Source organism: Folsomia candida, unplaced genomic scaffold, assembly GCF_002217175.1.
Source record: "Folsomia candida strain VU population unplaced genomic scaffold, ASM221717v1 Fcan01_Sc002, whole genome shotgun sequence".
In the NCBI taxonomy this organism is placed as follows: Eukaryota; Metazoa; Arthropoda; class Collembola; order Entomobryomorpha; family Isotomidae; genus Folsomia; species Folsomia candida.
Window position 1 is genome coordinate 9,588,120 of NW_019091194.1, and position 24,068 is coordinate 9,612,187.

Below are 24,068 nucleotides of genomic sequence, written 5' to 3' on the forward strand. Positions count from 1 at the left end.
CGTAGCTGGAAATGCATAAAATTCCCTGGCCCTGACTTGTTTAGTTCAGTCGCCAATTCGAATTTGGCCACATTTGACCAAGGCCTTCTGCCTACATTCTTATTTAGCATAAAGTCTTTTTTGGAAAATTATTTTCTGAAAATATGAGATTTCTAATTGTTGCCGCAGCAGTTGCTGTGCTTGGCAGTGTTTCTGCTGGAACCGTTCTTCATAGACCGGTAAGTGGAATTCTTATGCGTACCTTCGACGTATATAATACACATATGACATATGTTATCTACGGCCAGACCTAGGTCCATTTTGAGTATTTGTAACGCAGACTTTACTGATTTAGAGGCCATTTCTTGAGTACAATCTAACAGAATGTCCAATTTTTTTCTGCTTTAAGACACGAGGTTTGGTAGATGAAGCCACCTGGAAAGTTGAGAGTGAAAGTGATGATCATATCACATACGTCCGGAAACCTCTCGAACCAGCACCAACAGGAAATGTCGACTGCAACCTGACCACTACTGCTACCCCTCCAGCAGCCGTGCCGCGTCGCAGATCCGGTTCTTCAAGGTGGCGTCCAGAAGTGAGGTCAGGAGTTGAGGAATCTGCGCGAAGAAAGAGCAGCAGAGGCCGCACATCATCCCAAGCAATTTCGAAACCTAACGATGACGGAGATCATTTGTGGTCTATTAGTCACAGAACGGATGATCAGATAACCTACACGAGAAGAGGCAGCAGTGGTCATACTCAAGGACAACCTGGAGAGTTGAGGAGGCTTGGCTCAGGCAGAGATGCAGTGAGTAGTTATAGCTTAATTACATACTGGACCATGAAAATATTACGCGTATTTGCCGTTTTGCCAATACATAATCCACATATGTATACTTATGTAACTCCATTTTTTCCTGCTTACACTAACATTTTAGAACAATCACCTGAATATGTATTAAAAATAACTTAATTAAATAGTCATGGGTGAATTCATATAGGTCTTGGCACGAGTCGTTGTCCCTGGCAAGGAGGACGAATATACTGAGGAGGCCTTGATTGAAGGGGTACAACCACAAGGTTCCCGTCACACAGGCTATCCTACAAACGAACTGGTCCACCCGTACGTCAAGAAACCAGCAGTTTCTGCAACTTCCTCTTCTCGAAGCAGTAATCGTACAAAATCATTGAGAACTACCAGTCGTGGAGGAAAAAGACAACTGAAATCCCAAACCACTTCTTCAACCCCACCAAATATTGAACCCAGCCATGAGGATCACCCTCCAAGAGTAGGTGAAGTAGTTAACGGTTGGGTTGTTATCAGCAAATCCAAGGACCATATCTCTTGGGAACGTTGGGGGTCCACCTCATCCTCCTCCAGACAGGCGTCGTCGTCGGCTTCAAATGCGGCTGCCGTTGCCAACCTCCAAGCAAGAAATTCTCAAAATGAAAATCGACTTCGGTCTCTCAAGTCGCTGAGATCAGGTTCTAGTGCTGGAAGACAAGTCAAAACTCAAAGAAATAAACTTATCCCAAGTGCCGAAGGAGAATTGATTGAAGGATTCCCTCGTATTTTCAACACATATTCGAGAGCATTTTATGTTAATGAACGCAACGTTGATGAAGCTGGCTCTATCAGGACCAGCTTGAGTGACACAAGCAATTGGAATGTGGGAGACGAACTTGCTGGATGGAAAGGTAAGGTTTAGTAATTTCTTAACATAGTTTTGCGACGTAACTTTTTTTGCAAAAACACGTTTCCTAATTTTTTCTATTCATGTCCATAAAGTTATAAGCAAGGATCACCGTGGAATTGTTTGGCAGAGAATGCCTCTGCCCCAAACCTCTCAAAATGGAAACGTTCTCAATGAGGAAGATTTACTAGATGAACTCAACAAGAAGAAGGGTGGCCAGAATGAAGAAGAATCATCTGAAAGTGACTCCAGCTCTGAATCCAAGTCCAACGAAGATGACAACATTTATCGAGGCCCCCCAGGTGTGTAGCGTAATAAAATTGTAGAATTTGATGAAACTATAATCAGACCAATATTTTTGTACCAATGCAATTTTATGTTTTCTAGGAACTTGGTATTTGTCCAACGAGACTAAGAACAGCATTACATGGTCAAGAGACAACACCCCTGCTGATCTCGTGTTCGAGATGAACGCGTTCCCAAGAATAGGGGACACTCAATCGGGCTGGAAAGTTAGGTAAGGAAGATGAACCAATAAGTTCTGAAATATCTGTTGACACCTGAATAAAATTTATAATAATAATAAATAATTATTTAATAACACTTGCTTAGGTCAAAGTCCAGGGACCATATCACGTGGGTGAGATTAAATAATGATGGTTCAGAAGCTGACAGTAATGAGCAACAATAAATAATGCAAACGATACCTGTTTTTCTTTGTTACAATGACATAATGATTATTATATAATGATAAGAGTGAAATAAAAATATGTATACACCAATGTTGCTGATCTGCGGATGTTCATACTTATTTTCTCTCTAATAAATAAGTATTTACATAAATATATTAATGAGAGGGTGGTTCATGGAAACGGTATCGAGGATGTACATGAACTTGTATGAATACAATTTTTATAGCGCGGTGCCCCTAAAGTGTCAAATGATATGGAATAGTCATCGACACCGATCGACCTGACTGACAGTTTGGTGTTCATAAAATGGAGGAACTGTCACGAAGTCCTGTAAACGGTGCAATGGTCAGAATGCTTTATTATTTTCCTCGTATTATCATAAATGTACTTGTTTCCTTGTTTCAACGTTAGCACGGGTGTATTGTATTCATAATATGAATTTCATATACTCTTTAACATATTATTAGTGGAGAGAATTGCGTTGCTGTCTCGACCTGGGTTTAAAATGGCAGTTAATTTGGACCTTGGCATTCAATCTTCTTCCACGTGAATATGCACGAGTGTGTAAGATCATCGTCACATTTTATCTGGTATGGCGTTCCATCACAGCATACGAGACAATTTCTGGAGGTTTGCTTGTATTCAGAAATCACCGGATACTTACATATTTGCATTTATTTGTATAAATTTTAATTTTTTTAAATTTAGATCCAAATAATTTTCCCAGTGCTGCCCAACGATTCTCCGTTTCAATGTTGTTACTACTTCTTGTCCTAAATATTTTGGGGTTTGTTCCAGTCCCTGATGGGGTCGATCACCGGCCACTTAAAGGTTCCATTTATAATGAATATGGTAACAATTTCCTTAACCTGCAGCCATACTCCGTGATTTCACACATTTGCGACATTAGATATAGGTCAATCATTGTGAAATCAGGGAGTCTGCATGGATGCAGGTTGAGTCAAATTAGAAGAATGTACCGTGCACATATTTAACCTATATTTTTAAACCTCCTGTGTATAGGATTTCCTCTTGAGTCCGATATTACTTCATTTTTCGTCCATTTCATGGTTTTCATATGTTTTCGCTGTCTGTGGAACTTTATGATACTGATGACCGAGGGATGGCTCGTTGCTCAAGAAATGTTCAGAGTGGGAGATCCTGTAGCCGTTTTGAATAAAGCAGGCGTTTCATACCTCAAGGCCAGAAATAAAATGACGGCAGCTCTTTCAACGGCGTACACCATGCATTTCAACTGGGCTTTATTCAACGCTACTGACGCTTTCGTAAGATTTACCAGATGAACCTTTCCAATAAAATAATGCTAATTTGCATGTAGGTATATGACTATGACGTATATTTTAAGAAGTATTTGTGTGTAGTGCCGCGAGGTGGACTGTATTATAATTATGGGAATTATTTCTTCCATCATCTATATTTTGCTGTCAATAACCTCGATATTAAACTGGAGAGCGATCTTCATCTTTTACTGCGTGGGGACTTTGCAGTCCTTCAACTATTTTCATGTGGGCAATGTCCTCTGCAATACTCGATTTCGGCTTGGAGTGAGGATCCTGATAAATTTGAGTTTGCTGGCCATATTGCTCAAACTGATGCCTACGAAACTTGAGAACGATGGGATGGTGGGGTTCACAGGCTTTATTGCAATGCGTTTAACTCATTTGCTGCTAGTGGAATGGAAGCGCCTGGAGCTCACATGGTTAAGCACTTTCTCCTGGACTCCAGAAGTATATATCATATAATTTAATAAGATTAGCCACATCCTTAATATTAGTCAATAATCTGTAATACTGACAATTACTCTATTATTTATAGACGCAGAGCAAATTAAGTCTCATCCCTCTCGCGTTGTGTTTCATTGTACTACGAATTTTCAAAAACATTAGGAATTTTGTTCAAAGAAAATGGACAAATATTAAGTCGATCGTGGATCAGCACACGGCGACGGCATGAATGTAAATAAGAAGCCATCTCGTCATACAAAGATGCATAATGTTTAATGAAACTGAAATATAAACTTCATAACACAAGTTAAAGACAAACTCAAGTAGTTGACTTTCATTTTATTTATATACTTAACGTGCACAATATTCTTTGTTACAATTTCTGCACAAAGTCTCCCAGAACTAATAACAAGTATCATTAACACCACTGAACTTTGATGTATAAATTCAGTATGATTGCAAATCAAGTATATTTGTACCAACCAACAGCAACTTGTCGTGAGCAAGAAAACGAATCTGTGCATAAATTATTTTCTGTGGTATGTGGTACACAAATTGAGCTAAAATTTTTGACAAAACTATCCATGTTTCCCACATATTTAGCCCTAATTTTCATAAAATAGGTACTTGTACTGAGCTTACGCAGCCAAAGACTAATGCAAATGCACGTAAGTATGTGTAGTGGTTGAGGAGGTGGCAGGGTAAAAATGTGTGCTCACTTTCACCCGACTCCAGTCAGAAGCTACATCTCTTCTTGAGCGGACCTCTCTTTCACTCACAAATTTTCTCCCAACGGCCACACGCACGGCTTTTGTTCTCAAAAGTCACATTTTGTACATGGACACAAAATATAGTGACATTTTTTGTATTCAGAAAATCATTGGCGACTTTACTCGTTTAACACCAAATTGACGAATTAGAGAAAATTATTATTTTTTGAATCATAAATTTGTAAAATCACACAAGTGGACATTATATAATTGGACTGGTCAAAGTTGACGGTCATAACGTACCAAAAGGTTCCTCCAGTTTGACCAGGATGAAGAATTTCCTGCAGAAGAGAGATTGCGTGGGATGGATTCTACAATTCACTGTTATCTTTGGTAAGTAATAAAAATCAGCTAATTTCCCAATTTATCCCAACTTTATTCATAATGAAAGGAATGTGTGACCGTAAAGAAGTCAAGCGTTGATTTATATGTCCATGCGATTTATACGAGGAAACTGAAATCAGACACGTCAACTGCTTACTTCGAAGAGAAAGTCATTTCACTTGCTATTCAAGTGTCAGTGTACTTTATCGGTATTTGGTTCTGAAAGATATTGCGGCATTGGTCGAGGAAAGTTGAGCAAATCGTGATATAATGTCATTCCTCCGTTTGGACAATAACACCCGACAATTGCCCTAAAAGTAGTATTCTAACTTGCTGGCCTCATATTGCAGTCAACACTTTTTGGCGATTGAGAAGTTGACTCTGACTTTGTGAAAGTTTTATGGTCAGAAAAGTTGCTGGGGTTGCATAAAAGGATATAAAGAGAAGTGAGGATCATCTCCTTGTCATATAAAATAAATCATATAATATAAATCAAGGGATAGTCTCCATTATTGTCACCACCTTGGACAACGACATCACACATAATCCACTGGCTGCTAGCATTATGCACATATGCTCACTCCCACATTTTATGCTTTATTTGTCCCTTTCTCAAGAGAGCTTATATGCTTTCCCTCAGCAGCACTGGGGCGAATACTAATGATATGGACATCAAACAAATATGCCGTTCAGTTTTATTCAGCTTTTATTATTCTCGGGCGATATTGAAATGTGGGATTTAGATGTGGTTTATGGTGAACATAAGTCGCACCATGGAATGCTCAAGATCCCGATGAAATGATGTAGATATAGAATTGAAGTTGTTATCATATTCAATGATATTCAATGAATAAGGCATGTTGCACTGCTAAACACGACGACGTTTAAAGGTGAAAAGTAAGGGAAATGTGAGAATCAAACTTAGCATCCTTAAGAAACTAGCATATTAAATATTTAAAAAAACATGCATGGAGGTAGGTAAGTGCAACTTACGAGGAATCAAACATGTGAAATTTGATGCGTGAAAGCTGCCATAAGGAGATACAAAAAACTTGAAAAAATGAGCAGATATGTTTCAGCCCAACTTATTTGGCTTTCTCTTGTCTGGTTTATTCTGGTTGTTTGCGCCTACCAAATCATGTCATGTGAAAGACTCATAAAGTCCGCATGTAAAGTTCTCGTCTAAGTTTTTACTGGATTTCCTTCTTGTCTTGGCTTAGCTTTGGGTGTAGTTCTTTTTTTTCCTGTAGTGTGAAGCAGAATAATGTTATAGTTTGGCCTTTCCTGGTCGCCAGGATAAAATACATGCAGGAACAAGAGGAAGAATTTTTTCAAGTTTTAAATGCATCTTGTCTTCCAGGAGAGTAAATAACGATTTGTATTATGTGCATTTTAATTGTGCACAACACAGCAATTAAATTCAGAAACATATAAAACTTCCAAGTTGTACATACATAAACGTGCATATGTGTACTTAAGATGTGCTGAATATCTCAAATGCTTTTTTTGTTAAAATTTGATTAAAACTTGATGCTAATCTATTGTGCATATCATTTAGCAAGATGCACTATGTACCTTCGTGTTCATGTATTCATGCATCATGTGCCTTCCGTGTTTAGCAATTGGTCGACAGGATTTTAATTAATTGGATTAAATTCGAGTTGATGAGAACGAGATTTACAGCCGTCGGGGACACTTATGAGCCTCTGCATGCGAAATTCCACTCCATTAGGAACACGGCGCATATTATGCAGAACATAACTCCAAATATGTATGTCGGCCACCCCACATACAGCCACACAGCCAACCTTACACCTTCTATTTATATCATTTTAGAGTTCCGAACAATAGCGCAAAATATGTGCATACGCTGTGGTGTGTTACTTTCCTTACCTCAGGTTATATGATTTTGCTTATTCAGATTAAAATCAATATCAAAAGCCAGCCTAGGAAAGTTAGTTCAATCTCTGCAATTTGACAATTCCACCAACGTTCAGTGTTTTCACGTGCATATATCCATATGTATATACATTATATACAGATATATATTTGCTTTAATGCATCCGCCACAGCCATTCGTGGAATACAAATGTAATGTGCACGCAAATCCGGACGGAAACTACACAAATTTCAAAGGCTCAAATCAAGATCAAAGTAGTGCTTAGCATATTAAACTTTTAGATTTGTCACCAAATAAAGGGGGATCTGCATTCAGTCGCAATCTACATTGCAGAATATCGATTGTTCTTTTCTAACTAAATATGTAAAATTGAGGTTTTTGTGCCTACCGAATTTCACTCAAATATTTTTAACTTGTAAAAAGTAAGTAAACCAATTGAGCGCATGTATATCTTTTCAGTGGCACAGTTGGCTGTCATATTTCCATTTTGTTTTCATTTTCTGCTGGCAACCTTTTTAGTGAATAATAGAATTTAAGTTTCCCAATTTCATTTGCTGAACAAGGAAATTAGCTTGTTTAATGGAAAAGTAACTGTTGCGAGTGATACTTGGATGGATACGTTAAAAATGTCAGAGTCAATCACAAGCATGCTTAATATTTCAAACCCCTGTCAGAACTTCACTTTGTGACAAATCTACTAAAGTTTGTCTTTACTTTAAAAGTTTGACAAACTAAATACAGGGCAGAACGAGGGCTTTCTCTTGTCAGCAATGTTCAAACAACAGCTCATTTTCTTTACGTCGTTGTTAGTACACCTGTTTCTCAATGTATGCAGTTGTTCATTTTCCGGGGGAAGTTTACCACTCTCTGATGGCAGTTCCAAGAAGATATATAATATCGTACAAAAAAGCTCACCTCACTTCGCTTCACCTAAGCTCACCTTATAAATACATGAGCAAGTATACATGTACTAGTAGTCGGTGGAAAGTTGACGAATGTTTCTCCCCCCAGGTTCATGTTATTATAGGTGTTGCTTGTGGATATTACACAAATAACTTTTCCATCCACTTTTATGATGTGATATTGCTCCGTCGACATTGTTTTGTTCTTCACGTCAGACTAGAGAAATTCTTGGAGCTGAAAAACTAATCCGACTCAACCCCGTATTGCAATTGAGTTTGCATGAATAAGCGAAAGGAAATGCGAATGCTGTTGAATGATTTATCTGCGTTTGTCAGCTTCTTATTATTAATAAATGGGTCATTCAAGAAAACAAACGAAGCGGCCGTCCTGAGCAGAAATTTTTTTTCAATTACCATACAACTACATATTTCTATAAGATCAATACATATGCACTAGTATTTTTGCAAATAACATTTCGTCAAGACTTGCACAACTTATAATTCTACTTTCCCCGCAGTACGACACTTGGCCACTTTTACTAGCAGGCAAGGGAGCATCTTACATAATATTTCGTTTTAAATGTTCGGCAGGGGTTTTATCACGGACACCTCGCGTGGTCGTGGGTGACGCAGTTATCTCTCCACTCTGCTGTCTCGTCTTCATTGAAGAGCGATATCCTGCTGCTTTCTCCTCTCTCACATACATGTCAGTCAATCAATACGAACATGGATGGCAAAGAGTTGATTAAGTACCGTTTCAGCCGTTCATGTGGCAAACCAACTCCACCACCACGCCAACAACTTTGTAGAGTTTGACTGACTTCCTTTCCCACTTCTCATTCTGGATTTCATTCTGCAGAATTGAATTTCGAAGCGAATTGAATCTTTCACTCAGTTTGCTTTCGTCAGGCTGCGATGCTCGTTTCTGTATAGGAGGAAATGGACGCTGCTGGATACGTATGTACGTATGCACATAGATATATGTTGATGTGTTAACCGTCGACATTAGTTGAGGAGAGCAATGTGATGGAAGTAAACGAATGAATGTCTCCGGAAATGGGAAAGTCTGCAGATTTGGCTTCCCTTCCTCTCATGTCTATCAATAATTAACTTGGGCAGCTCTGAATTGCTTTCACCAAGTCTTTCGCTCCATGAGAGCAACAGGATTTTAATTGTGGTAAGTCATTTTACTGCCATGCAGATCAGCATATACATAAATATTCTATTGATCAATCCGGATGACGGTTGAATGTGCTTTCACTTTAGTGGTGAGCTTATAAAGTTTTCAAGCAGATTGGCCCCTGGCATCCTGGTTTTGTATGTGAGGCTGTCAAGCCATGTACGTAGCTCCATTTCCTGTAGTAACAAAGTAGTCCAGGGGTTTATACCTACATATGCACGTAAGTATGTACTCTATGCTGAGTATTTTATTGGAATTTCTCACTGCAACGTCCATCCAATTAACAATTAGAGCTAATTTGTTAAAAAGTTTGAATGCTTGAGTTAACTTGCATAGTTTGTTAACTTGTTAGGGCATAGGGCTTGGTGAGTACTGCATTCCGCAAATGTATGTTATGCATTAACATGGTGGCAACTGAAAGAGAACAAATATAAAGTATTGCGATCCAGTTAATTTTTGGATCTCGCAATAAGTCTAGAAATTCCGTATTTTTGCAAACTTTTGAAAGTGGCAACCAGCGTGACGGCTAATTTTGTGGTATGTGTGGCCCTTTTGAAAAGTTTAATCTTCAAAGAAAACTTTTCATCAAGGGGAAATTGGGTTCATTAATTTGAGCTGATGATAACACAACTTTTGCCAATTTTGGTTACACTGTAATCCAACGGATGATCTGACATACATTTTATAGATATACATACTTGGCTTTAGTTGAACTTTGCTCAGATAACTGGTGCTATGAAAGTCTTGAAATCTAAAGTTGTGCTTTATATGATGGAACATTTCCTAGCAAATGTCACTTATGTAAAATGATTTTGCATGTGCTAACACTGCGAAAGAGAGATTAGCGCATAATTATAGTGATCGGTGATGGAAAATATATCGATTGCAAAATGTATCGGGCTATTGAAAAGTGTGATACTTTCTCCTGTTACTTTATGTGAGGTCACCACACAATACAATGTCCTTCGATGTTCCCGACTATAGTGCAATGACAATAGGAAATTTTCTCCATATACCGTTCTTGGAAGTATGTATGGGGAATGGAAATAAATAGGAAGTATGAAAAACGACGCCCTCAATTCCTATCTTTCAGATAAGAATTGATAAAGAGAAGCTCAGGAGAGGAGGAAGCTTATAAATTTTGGTGAAAGAGATCCTACCAAGATTGTTGGTTCGTCGGTGGTGGTTTCTTTCGATGATATGTAGGATCCTGGGACTGCAATAAGACATCTATAGTACTTCGGAAATGCTGAATGAATGGGAAATTCAGAAATATATTGAAAATCGACCAATCTTAGATTACATACATATCGTACGGAAGGTATATATGTATATATCACCAGATTCATAAATTTATCCTCTCAACATTGAGTTCCCTCCACGGAACTTTTGGCATAATTGGCGTTTTATGACTACGCATATGCATATATACATAAATTGATCTACGCATATAAACTGATATCACTGTAGCTCATCATTTATTATTTTGTGCATATTTTGTTGTTAGCCGCTAACATGACCTCAACTCAACACACACCGTATCACAGTCTCGCAGACCATAATACATCCTCCTCCTCTTCCCTCCCCTCTTATTACCAATGACCAAACGATACGAGACCAAGGAGTGGGACGAAAGCTCAAGATGTTCGCTCACCTTCTGTTGCCATTCACAATCTCGAAGCGCATTATAATATGAATGCAAAGCATACAGAGCGTTGTTTGCTGCTTTACAAGGATGCGAAAGTCTTGGGATTTTCTCCCCTTTCTCTTTCTCTCCCCTGAGTCAGGAATGAGCGAAGCGAGCTTTCCCTCTTTCTCCCCACGTGCAGTTTAGTTTAGTGCTCAATTCAATAGTTGATGCTGCAACCTTAAAGTGTTCAAAGGCGCCTTTTGTTCTCCACACTATTCCAGTATTTAAGCTCAATTTCAAAATTCACAGTTTTCTTTTTGCCTTGTTCATCCTTCACCGTTGAACGGGAACGAAGCAGAGAATAGAACAGAACACGGCATTGTGGGTCTATTTGAGCAGAAACTGAAAACTTATTCCTTGAAGAAAAGTTTTCCTTCTCCCTCAACCTACTTCATCATTGTCATCACACCCGTAAAATATCCACCTTTGAAGAGAGAACATTGAAAACTTGGAAACTTTGAATTGAACACTTAGTTGGTGGAGATAAACCGAGAGAGAGGAGAGAGCATGGAGAGAATAGAATACGCGTTTTTAGTGAGGCGGAAGTAATATGGAAGTGCATATGGTTGCCATCAACGTAATGGGTGTGGAATCGTCAGCCACCATAATATTGTACTTCCTTACTACAGACGTATCTCATATTTGGTTTGGCATCCAGATTCAAAAATTACAACTGGAGAATAATCTCAAGTGGTACACGAAAATGCGTGCAGGTTTTCTCCGTATTTTATAGCAAAATAAAATAAGTGTATATGTATGGACAAATAAATGTACATATACGTACAATTTTACGCATGCACATACAAATATATATTTATAAGTGCATTTTGTTTGTTCTCTTATACTTCTTACATACGCTTTAGCACATGAGAACAATTCTCATGACAAATTGCAGATTTGTATATCTAGTATTGCATCATTGTATAAACAATGGATAAAGCGCTAGTGTCATTTTCTTGCCAAATTAACAACAATAATTGGCTGTTTCTGTGTCCCATTGGAGGTATAAAATCCACAATCGACAATCTTACACACTAGGCGAAAACTTGTTGTTTATTTTATGGGCGTGGTGGTTGGTTCAATGCTTGCTTGGAAGTTTGGTGACACAAACAGGTAATCCACTTATCTTTAGTAAAGTGCAATATCATTTCAAGAGGACCCAGTGGGACATCCTTTGCGCTGACGAAACAATGCGAAACACACAGCAACGAGGCAATTCTGTCGAGAGAGGAAACATAACAAAACAAAAGCAAGGACATGTTTTCCTCAACAATAGTTTTCATCTCACTTAATACTAGACTCATAATAGGAAGAAGCCAAACTTGAAGAAGCAGATAATAATATTGCAGATGTGTATGAATGAATCCGCATTCCCAAACAAAGCCAAGTGAAAGCATTCTTTCCTGTTCTTCTGTATTTCCTACTTGACTGAGGACAGAAATAGGGAAATATTTCTAGGAAATTGCGAATGTTATTGTATTGTGACTCTGAGGAGAGTCTCCTCTCCTCAGCGCCGAGGTCTTTGAATTTCTCGTTTGTTCTATTTCCAAATCTCTCCTCCTCAAGCCACCTGGGCCAAATAAATATAAACCCTTCCTGCTCGTCCTCTTCTTATTCTCTCTATTAGATTTATTGCTCAAGTCGCCCTGCTAAATCCTTCCGATCTTGCAAAGTAAACCACGAGCAAGAAGTAGAAGCCAAGCCCTGCCTGAACTCTGCTCTTGTAGACAAATCCAAACAAAGAAAGCAAAAGTGAGTCGAGTCGGCATTTAGTTTGGTTTACTTGGAGGAGGAAGAGCAGGAAAATAAATAAACCGCAGTTTAGTTTCTCTGATTTGCGGTCTCTCTTATGCCTTTCTTTCTCCCTCCTTCCTGCACACATTCATTCATATCCATCCCAACTCTTATCTGGTGGATGTGGACGGTAAAGCGAATCCTGAGGAAAAAGCGAAACAAAACCTGATGAGACTGAGATTAAACCAAGATTTTGCTCTTTAGTTAGTTTTAGATGGCTGGTTTTGGTTGCGTTGACGTAAGACAATTGTTTCGTAAGCCACGCTTATTTCATGCGAACAAGAAAAGGGTAGGCACACTATTGTGGCTTCCAAATTGTGGTGACTTTTCCAGGATTACATGCATGTATGCAACGTTTAAAGTATGCAAAGTTGGTCTTCTTAATGTATGCAGATGAATGCAAGTAAATACTTTTGTGGGTCCGGTAAGAAAGCATCTTACACTGAATGAATCTACCGTTGTCTCATGGGTTTCGGTCAAATTTGATTCCTTCAAGAACGGTCAAAATCATTGTTATTTAAATACTAATGCTTACACCGAATATACATCCCACTATCCAAAGAATTATTACAACACTATTTCACATAACGCTATATGTTTCTTTCTCTGTACTATGAGGCGTACGATGTCTTTAAACTTTAATTGTCGTTAAACCTCAAAGTGTGTAACAGTAACACAAAGAACGAAAAATAAGGCTTGAAGAGTTTAAAGTTTTTTAAAGCGATTTCTTAAACCCCGCGAGTTATCAACTTTTGCCCAAAACCGAGCATCCCAGGACGGTTTGACCCAGTGAGAGGAAAACCACTCAAGATATGTGTGTGTGTATACAAAAGTTTTTCAGTTACTCTGGACCAAGACCAGCAGCAGCGGTCACGAGGGAATATGACAAAGTATAAAGTTCAGGACATAGCTTATATATCCCATGACAGATAATTTGATTTGGAACAAGTGGCTTTCAAACACGTTTCATTTCATTTTGTACCCAACCACTCTCTCTGCCCCATAAAACATTTTTCGTCCCCGCTCCCGTGCCACATTCACTTTGTTCTGGAGCTCAAGACGTTTTAAAAAGGGAAAAGTGAGGAATTCAACTGATCCCGAACTGATTGAAAGAATAAGAAAGGGTCCACACAAGTGGAAATTTGTTAGGAACAGATGAAGGAGGAGGAGGAGGAGGAGGAGGGGAGGAAAGAAATAGAAAAGGCGTCCAATTACTCGCAACGAAAGAACGAGACAAACTCGAGTCAAAATAGAAGAAGGCGAGCGGAGTGCAAGCATTTCAAAGACATACTTTTCAGTGATGAAGAAGCTCAGAATTCTCCGGCTTGGCTTGGCTTGGCTGGTAGATGAGCTGGAGAGAAAGCAACTTTGTTCCGTCTTTCTCTCCGCCGTTCGAATTTCTCTTTTTGACATCTTCAGAAGGGGGCCCTGTTCCACCACTTCTTCCTCGTACTGGATTTGGTCCTCGAATAAGAAACAATTTCTTTGATCTCTTTTTTATTACATTTTTCAAACTGAAAGTTACAGGAGTCAACAAGGAATAGCGAAATATTTAGAGACAGTGTACACATACATGTGTATGCACATAATAGCAAATCTACGGAGGGGGAGGGGAGAGACTCTTCGAGAGAGTGTGTATGTATAACGAACTGAAATCTCCAGCTACGACTTTGTGCATACAAAATAAACCAACTTTCATAGAGAAAGTTGCATAACTGTTGAAATTGTGCGAGTTGGTTAAATATTTGTCAAAATAATAATTACTGTTTTACATAATAATATTCAGAATCCGTCTGCGGAGTATGGATGCTCCGCGGTTATTTGGATGTCTTGTTGTGTAACTTTCACAGTTGAGTAGATTTCTCTCTCAATGGGCTGTGATTGATAAGTGCATGCATTTCTACTTTCCAATGCACATGCATTTATCTCGTCTTTTCAATTGTTTAAAGGACAAATCAAGTGGAAAGTAAACTGCATTAGGGGATAAATAAAGTAAAAGGTTTCCCCTGAAATATTTTTATTCTCCTTGATCTGCTTTTGACTTAACCGTTTAGCTTTCATATTTCTATTTGTGAGCAGTTTTTTTTACTATGTAGGTTAGAGTTGCATATTATATCAATCCTCGTTGAGGATGAGTGGAACTATAGTTTGAAAACTTTTCGAACTTTTCACTCTTACCACAAGTGACACAAACGCTACTTCTTGCTAATTTCAGTTAATTTAATAATAATAATTATTTACATAAATTATTCATTTCCCGAAGAGAAGACGAGCAGACCATAGCAAATCCAATATCCATATGCATGGATATTGGTGCACCCATAATTTCTCCTGCCTGAGGACTTTCATAACCTCAATTGAGCACCGCAAGAAGAGCAGGAGAGCGGATTTGAAAGTTGTTGGACGATAATTTATTGATCTTCCATTATTTCCTCAGAGTTCTGTGCCTTTCACTGCCAGCAACAAGCAGGGTTGTAGCCAAGAGCTACATATCTATCCAAATATATGTATACCCACCGGTTCGTTGCTTCCTCTTCTGCCATCCATAAGTCATTTTAATAAGTTGTGGAAATCGATAATGATTTTGGTTTTTGGCAGGTTGCTTGATGTAATACAATAATTCTACTTTCTCCTCAACTAAATACATATATTCGTATAATAGTAATGCCCTCCAATTTATTTAACCCAACTAGAGAATCGTTATTCCCTGTAAAGTTTCCCCTCCTGCATGCACCATCAAGAGATGTTCCAATTGATAAGTGTCGTTATTAGGTTAGAATTTTCCGAGTAGAGTTCATTAAATAAGGATATATATTTCTAGAATCCACGTCTGTTCTATTTTCAAGTATTAAGGCCATGCAATTTTGACGGGTGAATAGAATCAGAAACGTCAAGATCCTGTAAAATATGACACACTAGCTCAATTTGTGTCCTCCTGAGACAACCAGAAGCTGGAAAGAAGCTCCAATTGCGGATACTTTGCTCGTAGCCTGAGGTAGTAAGTAGTCTTTCTGGAATCAAATCTATCTCTTCGTACGTATAGAAGTCCATATGTATACATGTAGGCGTTGTTTGTGGTTTGATAACTTGGTGGAAGGAACGTAGGGTTGTTGGGAAGGATTGAGAACAGGCCACGAAGGAGGAGGAGGTCAGAGCAAATGGCAAATTGAAGTGACGGGAGAAAGCTGATCCGAATTTATTGTATTTTTTCAGCCTATTTCGGCTCCAGTGATACCGACACCGACGTGCTTCACCCACTCGGCGTGAACGTAAATTTCCCTCCAGGTTCTTCCGGAGCGTCGTCCTCAACACCAAACAACGGGAAAAGAAGCATGAATGATGTTGATACGAGCGGCTACAAATTGGTAAACATTTCGTTCTTATTTTTTTCGCATGCCTAGATTAATCCCATCCCAAGAGCAGGATATCGTTTCCTTGTTTTTCTAAATTATATATCGAATTAATATCATAAATGGCTCCAGATTATTATTTTTAACGGAACGATTTTATCAATTAATTGTTGGAGAATTGACTTGGATTTAATTCTTTATACATAAACTTAAAATATAACGTCTGCAAATGATAAAAAAACACCAGGGTTTTAACCGTAATGAGACACGCACACGGTGTATGGGATAAACTTCCACAAATGACCGAGGTCAAGTTAAATTGCTTTCTCAATTACTCAATTCCGAGAATCGTATTCAGAATAATTCTCTCCTATAAATACTAAATATATTTACGTACTGAAACTGCAGTAGAAAATTCTCGGACCACGAACTCTATTATGTATAACACAGCACTTACTGGTTTTTAATTTAGGTTTAATGTAGACAACAATTGGTTAGCGCGAGTCTAATTTATTGGATTTTATTTACATAAAATAGCTATAATTTTCTTGTGCAATCAGTTTCAACATTGAAAATAAATCACGGTCGTAGTGTTTCATGGACAGGACCAGTCGGGTTGAAGAATTTGTTTTCGTTCGCAGAAAATTGGAAGATTTCAGGGAAATGGTTTTAGAACCGGCTCCTGAATTTTAGAAAACGTTAAAGAATTAAGTTAAAGAAAGGATTGTGTGACGGAGGAAGAGGGTGAGATTGAGGTTTGAGAGTGGATTTTGTACTTCTTGTGCTTCTTCTTTGGCACTCAATTTCAGTTGAAGTGTGTATAAATATTTATGAAGCTAAACAAAACAGGTTTTCCCCAAGGAATGGATGAAGAATTTGGTTGTTTGTTATGCATTTATATAACTTCGACTGGTTTCTATGCAGGGTAAGGAATGCACACTGCATGTGTACTGGAGAAAATTTGTGTAGCATTTATTTCCTAAACCGTAGTATTTACAGATACTATTATTTGTGCTTCAAAGTACATCAAATCCAATAAGCATCTCTAGGAAAGAAATCGTGCAGCTAAAATAAAAATCTTGATTGGATTTTCTAAGTGTGATTAAATAAGTTGCAGCAATTAATTATAACTCGAATTCAGAACGACCATGAGCTAAATTAACAAAAAATAATGCTGACTGGAACCCAGTCAGTCGTTTTTCACTTCAGTCTTGCCATTGAACCTACGACGTGACGAGAAGAGTATAGTGATGCAATTGAGGCAAGATTTCTGACGAGATTAATGAATGAAATGATGGGCCAATAAAATACCATTCGTATTTACAATGATCGGAGCTTCATGTATTCCTATCCAATTGGTTGGCTATCCTCGTGTCGAGTTGAGACAGTGATAAAGGAAGCGAATTCTACGTCGTCATTTGATATTGTCAAGCAATCAGCAATTGATTCGAATGTGACATTCACCGCATGTAAAAAATCCTTTGTGCTTCAAGTAGAGACATTGAAGTTGAGGGTTCCTGGAAGAAAAGAATGTGAGAAAAAGTGAGGTAACGGCTTTCCTGGCGAAAGAAGTAAAAAAGAGAGAAAGTCCGAAGTTCATCAGTCACGGCGTAAGAACGGTGGAACGTTAAGCATGTTGAACAAGAGGAGGATAAAAGAGTGTGACAAATGAGTCAGACTATTCCCTTGTGACCTTAATTCATTTCTCTGCTGATATTCCTGAGCGTCCGTCCTTCTGTCCACTCTTTCATTTTTTTTATTCCATGTAAGCATAAGTAGTCCTTTTCATCCAACTGACCATGCTGTTCATGGAGCCAAGTTGATTTGTACCATCGTAGTATCCAAAATGCTTACGTGCATCATTTTTGGTAAAAAATACCACATTTAATTAATTAATTAACTGGTTCACGGGGAAAATTAATTTGCGCACATACTTTCACCTCTCTAAAGAATTCAAATAGAAGCGAACATACGTACTTATCACATGTCTGGCTTAAATTTCCAAATCCTCGAGCCTGATTTCATTACATTACTTCAACACAATTGAAAGCTCTTTCAACTCTTCAAAGTGAAAAGTGAAAGTTATGTATGCAGTCTCTCCATTGAATCGGGCGTGTCACAAACAAGATTGAATGGTTGATATTACACACCAATTCTTTCCTTGATGGGAGACATGAAAGCTTCTTTGCTTTGTGGCACAAAAACGAAATATATGTAACATTAGCACACGGCTCAAAGTCGAGAAGGGTGCAGCATTTATCCTTCTTTCTATGCGATGTGTCATGTACGTAGGACTCGTTCTTATAGATATAAGTAAAATCAATGTTGGTGTTGGTGAGTGCGTGGCAGATCGAAGTTTCAGCAGTCACAAATTGACTAAACGAGCTAGTTTTTGGTTCGTTGATTACAAGATTTCTGTGTCCAGCTCAACCTTTAATCCTAATCCCCAGTGTTGGGATGAAATTTTTGTGGGGAAAGAATAATGCATGGCACGCGAAGGGTGAAAGCGAGCAGGATGAGTTGGACATGGGGTTTAGTAACGTTGCGTGCAAATGCATCATTAAAGTATCCGCGTGAAATGAAATGGACAAAGCAGTGGACATGAGTGACTCCACATCACCGCGACCGACCGACCGGCGGCGACCGTCGGATTACAATTGCTTTCGCCTCCTGAAATAACTAGAAATTTCCAGAGGGTACTGAGTTTAATGTGCTTTTAATTAATTTTACTAGCTCTCTATAAGATTTAAATCCGAATATAGTGTGTTGTGACCAGACATTTGTGTTTATGTATTATGTAAGAAATTCAATAATCTATTTTTAACTTTCAGAGAACAAAACGAGCCAGCGAGGACACACCTCACGACACAAATGAAATGAAACTGTGGGATCAAATCTTTGCCAACGCCCTGGCCACGTCCAATACATCACAGTGGGTGCATCTGAGAGAAATTTTTGGTGAGTATGTATGATAGTTTATACCTACAACAATTTCACCGACTTGGTGGTCAAGTTCAGTGCATACATACGCTCTAAAATATTCATTTTGATGTACTATTCACGCACAGTGGTCAATATTTGTAAAGTTCTTCAAACCTGAAAATGCAAGCCACATACGCATCACATCCATGTAATTATGAGTTACTTACTTTCTCTATTTGTCCCTTTGAAATTATTGCGAGCATTCAAGTTATGGTTCAAGTATCACAGAAATACGCTTCAGGATAGACGCTCTTTATATTTGTCAAGGACGAGGGGAGAGGTATTATACAACCTAATTTCCTCAAAACGGGTGCTATATGTATGCTATTAACGTCGCTCATTCCATAAAAGAGGATTGATTGCTCCCTTTAATGAGAGCCAAGCCTGGCTCATGGACAAGATGTTATTATCTCTTTCACTTTACGAGAACTTGTGAGTGAGTGGGTGTGTTACTTTGCTGCTCCCTGTTTAGTTTTAGGGGACAACCAACTTTGTCGGTGTCATCAACGTCCCTGTTTTATGAGAACAAGCTCCTGATTTATTACTTTCATTTGAGTTTTCACTCTGGAATCCTGTCCGAACAGTGTTAACAGTGATTACATATCCGTTGTCTTGTAACGGAAAGCATGAAACATGCGCTAATATTTTATGCTATCTTCTCTCCAACAAAACAATCAATGTGTCATAAGTGCAAAACCAGCCAGTGACAACAAATAGATAAATGCGTATAGGGCAAGTCACAGTTTTCAGGTTTCAATACATTTCTCCAGTGACATTATTTTATCGCCGAATGAATAAGCTGTGTACACAATGAGGCAATCAAATGACCGTGATCTTATTGGATTTTTGGTGCATAGGACGTAAATTACTTTGCCAGTTGTAAAACAATCTAATCTAGTCTCATCAAGAGGCAAGTCGGTGTACCACAGGTAGATTTATCGCCAGTATTTCCCCACAACAGCTTACGTATTAGTGTGTAGTACGTATTTACGTACACCACTGCTGCTGCTGCTGCCCTTCCTATGACAGAAAGTGTTAATGAATGGCTCCTTTCCACAGTTGACGTTAATTCTCTTGTACATTTCCCGGATAATGACATCATGGTGTGCGGTGCTGGCAGACTTAGGAACGAGGACTTGCTTAGTTAGTGGGTCTGGCCTTGGTTCCTTCTTTATTCCCCTCTCTATTTATTTTGCGGATACTTTAGCTCTAACTGCTTTCACCCTCACTAAATGTTTCGGTTCAGTGCTTTCTTCCCGAGCCCTGGCTCTGCCGCTATGGTCGGTGGGAGGTGGAGACCTAAGTGCACAGCATTAATCTGATTGATGAGCTTCGAGGTGAAGTTTATTAAGGCGGTTTAATTTTTAGTGGAGACATTCCCCTTTTTTGCTGGAATTTTATGAAGTGCATCATTTCTGCTAATCAATCAAATTTACTAATGACGAACCATAAGGAGAGCGAGCAGATACATATCTGGCAGCCTTTCCTGCACAATGCATAAGTAATATTAGCAATAACGCTTGGTGGACGAGGCTGAGATAATTTGGTCATTTGTGCTTAATGATCTCATGCATGCTTCAGTACACATTGCTCCTCTCTCTCTCTTTATCTAGTTTGCTCTGCTTTTGATATGGTGTCCAGCAATGAACAATTTATCTCGAGTAGCAGCAAATATGGACGGTCGGCGGAGCACACATGCTGGTTTACCATTATGTCCATTCAACTTGATTTGAATTCAGAGAAATGGCCATCCACCATCCCGTCCATACTGGTCATGATCATAAGAGATGTCATAAGGGAGGGCATAATGGGAGTAAAAGGAATAAAAAGAGCTTTCCCTGCAGACAGTGGTTAGTTGGTTACCCACTTTCCCAATAAAACAACCTCCTGATGGAAATGTTACTGGGGGGATGATTACAATGATTGACATTTGAGAGAGGAAATAACCTGAACCAATTCTGCTGAATCCACCAACTCTTCCACCAAGTTATTATCCCCAGCAGGTTCCAGGCTACTGAATCTGCTCTTTCCAACCAGGTTATACTACCGTTTAGTGCAGAAATTGGATTTTTCTCGTGCAATAAAAGTACGTTTTAATGTTATGTTACAACTTTAAGGAATTGAAGCGGTTGGTGTGATGGCCACTTCGTGCCCTCAATACCACACACACATGTACATATCTAGATAGATAGATATACGGACTACCAATTCACTTTAATGGCTGACTCATCTTTAATATCGACAATTCCTTCCTTCCTCCGTCATCAGATTTTCACTTGTGTACAGAGATGAGAGTGGCAGAAAGACGGATGACTAAATTCCAAGTTTAGATGAGCTGTCAGTGAATTGAATTTAATACAAATAGAAACAACCCTTATGTATAAAAAAATTCATGTTTTAGAGCAAGTTGTACTGCACAACCATTCACCTACAGATAATTTGTCTTAGGAATTAGGATTAGTTAGTCCCCCTTTATCTCGTTGGGTTTTTAAGTACAAAATGTAGATATTTTTCGGTGCAAGAGCCATTCATTTGATAATCATATCATTAACTTTAAAATACTTTACATTAATATCACAATGCCTATCTAAATAAATAAAGGGCATTGGCATAAAATATTATGGCATGCTTAATACACAATACGAATACAATACCAATAGTGCAATGCTGTTAAGAAAACTCGTTAAAATGCTAAACAGTCTCATTTACTCCAGTTCTGACCCAACAATCATCATTTTTTTATAGTGCGGTTATGGGTTGTCGACACGAGGTTTCCCCAAAGATTGTTAAAACTGAAAACCGAGCACCCATTAGAGAAATTTACGAGGGAGCAAAAGAAATGAAATGATGAGAGAATCACAAGGTGAAGATTCGGTGGGTGTGAAATACGGTGGGAAATGAGAATTTAGGGCTGAAGCAAGAAAAGAGGTAGTAATGCAATGATAACATTACATTCTCACATAATGGACAGATCTAGACACGGAAGGGCCGTGAAAACGAGATAATGAAATGTTGCAAGCAGAGGAAAGTCACAGAAAGCAGCGAACAAGTAATGAGATTCTGTAAAAAGAAACGGCAAAAAATGGGAGAAAACTTTTTCAAGCTGTGGTGATTACGCTGGTTGTGAAATTGTCATTGTTGGTGCAATTCTTTCAGTTCTCAAAGACCTGCTGCGTGAACTTTGTTTCTTTTGAGTAGTTCAATATAAACAAACGTTTTCACCCTTAAATTTATTTCCTGTTGAATATTTTCATACGTTTTGTATAAAAATCAATGAAACGAATCGTGGCTGAGTAAGATATAGGTCGTTACATTGAGGGCAGAATGAAATTTCCTATTGCATTTTATTTTCTTTAGTTAGTTGAAAGTTGGAATAAATTATGCCATATAAAAACAGTTGGTGTGTTTTTAATCTATCATAAAGAACGCTTTTGGCCACTCTGGGAAAGTTGAGAAACAAGGTGTATGTACAGAGTTTGTGCAGGAATGAAACATCCTTCTGATCTTAATACGTGGTTCACAAGTAACCTATTTAATTTATTCCACTTTAATATTTCAGACCGAGTAGAAGAAGAACTTCATAAAACCAAATCGACCGGAAATACGTCGCTGAACCAACTCAATAAAATCCACAACAGCTTTCTTGTCCCTCATCCACCTCATCAAGCAACTTTTGTCGGTCCTCTACCCAAAACTTTGGGACGATCTAAACATCCAAAATTTATTTATCACCGAGTATCTGGTCCCCTTAGGGGCAGAGGACGCCCTTTTGCTGCAGTTTCTCTCGCCACAGCAGATTCAGAAGATCATACGAGAGAAAATAAAGCCACAGAAAATACTCTGAATGCTGATCACACCTCTTGGGAATCTAAAAATGATCACTTTTTCCGTGATGCAGACTACCCACATGACCAACATGGACGAGAAAGTGCTGAAGAACACGAAACTCTTTTAAACGACGATTTCAGCCACTTTAAAAACTTTGACCACTCTGAGCCCACGTCACATCTATCGAACAAGTTTAAAAGCTTTCAAAACTTTGATGGTCCCAGTAGCAGCCGCTCTTCCAAGAATGCCCAATTTGAGGTCACCGGTCACAACCACCTCAAAAATGGGAAGGAAGACAGAGTATTAGTCTTGGAAGATAGGTCGCATTCACATGTTCCGGCGTCGGAGCGGCGTGACCACTACGACGTGAATAAAGGGAGACACCATCACCACCACCATAAAGATAAAGCTGGTCACTTTCACCTCAGAACTTGGGAAAGTCAAGACGATATGAGGCCAAAGGACTGTCACCACCACCACCAAACTAGACGGCAAAGGAAGAAACACTACCATAAAGCCCATCTCCTTGACCAGGAATATCTTGGAGGAGATTGAAATTACCAACTTGTTACTTACTACATACTCCTACGGGCCTTCCTATCTTCAATTCTCAGATATTCTCTACATTTTTATTTCTTAAATGTATTTTATCTAAAAATTGATCTGTAATAGATATATAAAATACATAATTGGCTATTCATATCAGTAATGTAAGTACTTCCATGAAAAGAAGAAAAAATCGTATCCCACATTTATATGTGATCCAACAGTATTACTTATTGCATATATTTATCAAATTACCAAATTGTGAAGAAGCACTTAGCCATAAATTTATACATTATATACAGTAATATGTACCTATAAAATAATATCTAACTTGTAAGTATAATTTCTAGATCATTCATATTTGCTCTTTACAATGAAATAAGGTCGGCACTCATCAGTCTTTTTTTATCATAACTATAATGCACTCTAGTTTTAAGTAATAATCTCGTCTGATAAGGAAAAGTATTAGATAAGTACTACGCATAGCATGCGCCTATAAATTGGGTTAGCATGCCAGACAGACTCGGGTAGCTCCTCCTTGAAAAGATCCTTTGTTAGATAAAGTCTCTTAAAATAAATGGATGTTTGAATTACAGAGTAAATGTATGTACATAGAATGTAAGGCAAAGATTTATTCATGGAATGCTAGCCACCCTCCCTAACTATTGTAATAAATAAGACTACTACTCCCA

At 38.4% G+C, this 24,068-nt stretch overlaps 3 protein-coding genes across 3 annotated transcripts; all 3 read left to right on the forward strand.

The window, feature by feature from the left end:
- The first annotated feature begins 36 nt into the window (after positions 1 to 36).
- LOC110843162 lies at positions 37 to 2,455 on the forward strand. The gene is made up of 6 exons (XM_022089108.2): positions 37 to 218; positions 389 to 787; positions 981 to 1,677; positions 1,769 to 1,975; positions 2,061 to 2,190; positions 2,286 to 2,455. Exons 1-6 carry the CDS (start codon positions 144 to 146, stop codon positions 2,362 to 2,364), a joined length of 1,587 nt encoding a protein of 528 aa, XP_021944800.1. The 5' UTR covers positions 37 to 143; the 3' UTR covers positions 2,365 to 2,455.
- A 99-nt stretch (positions 2,456 to 2,554) lies between these two features.
- Positions 2,555 to 4,422, forward strand: LOC118434483. The gene is made up of 5 exons (XM_035848179.1): positions 2,555 to 2,995; positions 3,074 to 3,196; positions 3,389 to 3,651; positions 3,748 to 4,113; positions 4,202 to 4,422. The coding sequence occupies exons 2-5, from the start codon at positions 3,118 to 3,120 to the stop codon at positions 4,337 to 4,339; spliced, it is 846 nt and encodes a 281-aa protein (XP_035704072.1). The 5' UTR covers positions 2,555 to 2,995; positions 3,074 to 3,117; the 3' UTR covers positions 4,340 to 4,422.
- A 442-nt stretch (positions 4,423 to 4,864) lies between these two features.
- Positions 4,865 to 24,068, forward strand: LOC118434602. Its single transcript, XM_035848447.1, has 4 exons — positions 4,865 to 5,213; positions 15,884 to 16,035; positions 18,852 to 18,978; positions 22,562 to 24,068. Exons 1-4 carry the CDS (start codon positions 5,150 to 5,152, stop codon positions 23,383 to 23,385), a joined length of 1,167 nt encoding a protein of 388 aa, XP_035704340.1. The 5' UTR covers positions 4,865 to 5,149; the 3' UTR covers positions 23,386 to 24,068.

Excerpts from the sequence above, each read along its gene's own strand:
- LOC110843162 (XM_022089108.2), top strand. The coding sequence starts at position 144 with ATGAGATTTCTAATTGTTGCCGCAGCAGTTGCTGTGCTTGGCAGTGTT. Across the intron at positions 1,678-1,768 it reads CGAACTTGCTGGATGGAAAG|TTATAAGCAAGGATCACCGT; the intron begins GTAAGGTTTAGT and ends ATGTCCATAAAG. Across the intron at positions 1,976-2,060 it reads CATTTATCGAGGCCCCCCAG|GAACTTGGTATTTGTCCAAC; the intron begins GTGTGTAGCGTA and ends TATGTTTTCTAG.
- LOC118434483 (XM_035848179.1), top strand. The coding sequence starts at position 3,118 with ATGTTGTTACTACTTCTTGTCCTAAATATTTTGGGGTTTGTTCCAGTC. Across the intron at positions 3,197-3,388 it reads CGATCACCGGCCACTTAAAG|GATTTCCTCTTGAGTCCGAT; the intron begins GTTCCATTTATA and ends TCCTGTGTATAG. Across the intron at positions 3,652-3,747 it reads TCAACGCTACTGACGCTTTC|TGCCGCGAGGTGGACTGTAT; the intron begins GTAAGATTTACC and ends ATTTGTGTGTAG.
- LOC118434602 (XM_035848447.1), top strand. The coding sequence starts at position 5,150 with ATGAAGAATTTCCTGCAGAAGAGAGATTGCGTGGGATGGATTCTACAA. Across the intron at positions 5,214-15,883 it reads ACAATTCACTGTTATCTTTG|CCTATTTCGGCTCCAGTGAT; the intron begins GTAAGTAATAAA and ends GTATTTTTTCAG. Across the intron at positions 16,036-18,851 it reads ATACGAGCGGCTACAAATTG|AGAACAAAACGAGCCAGCGA; the intron begins GTAAACATTTCG and ends TTTAACTTTCAG.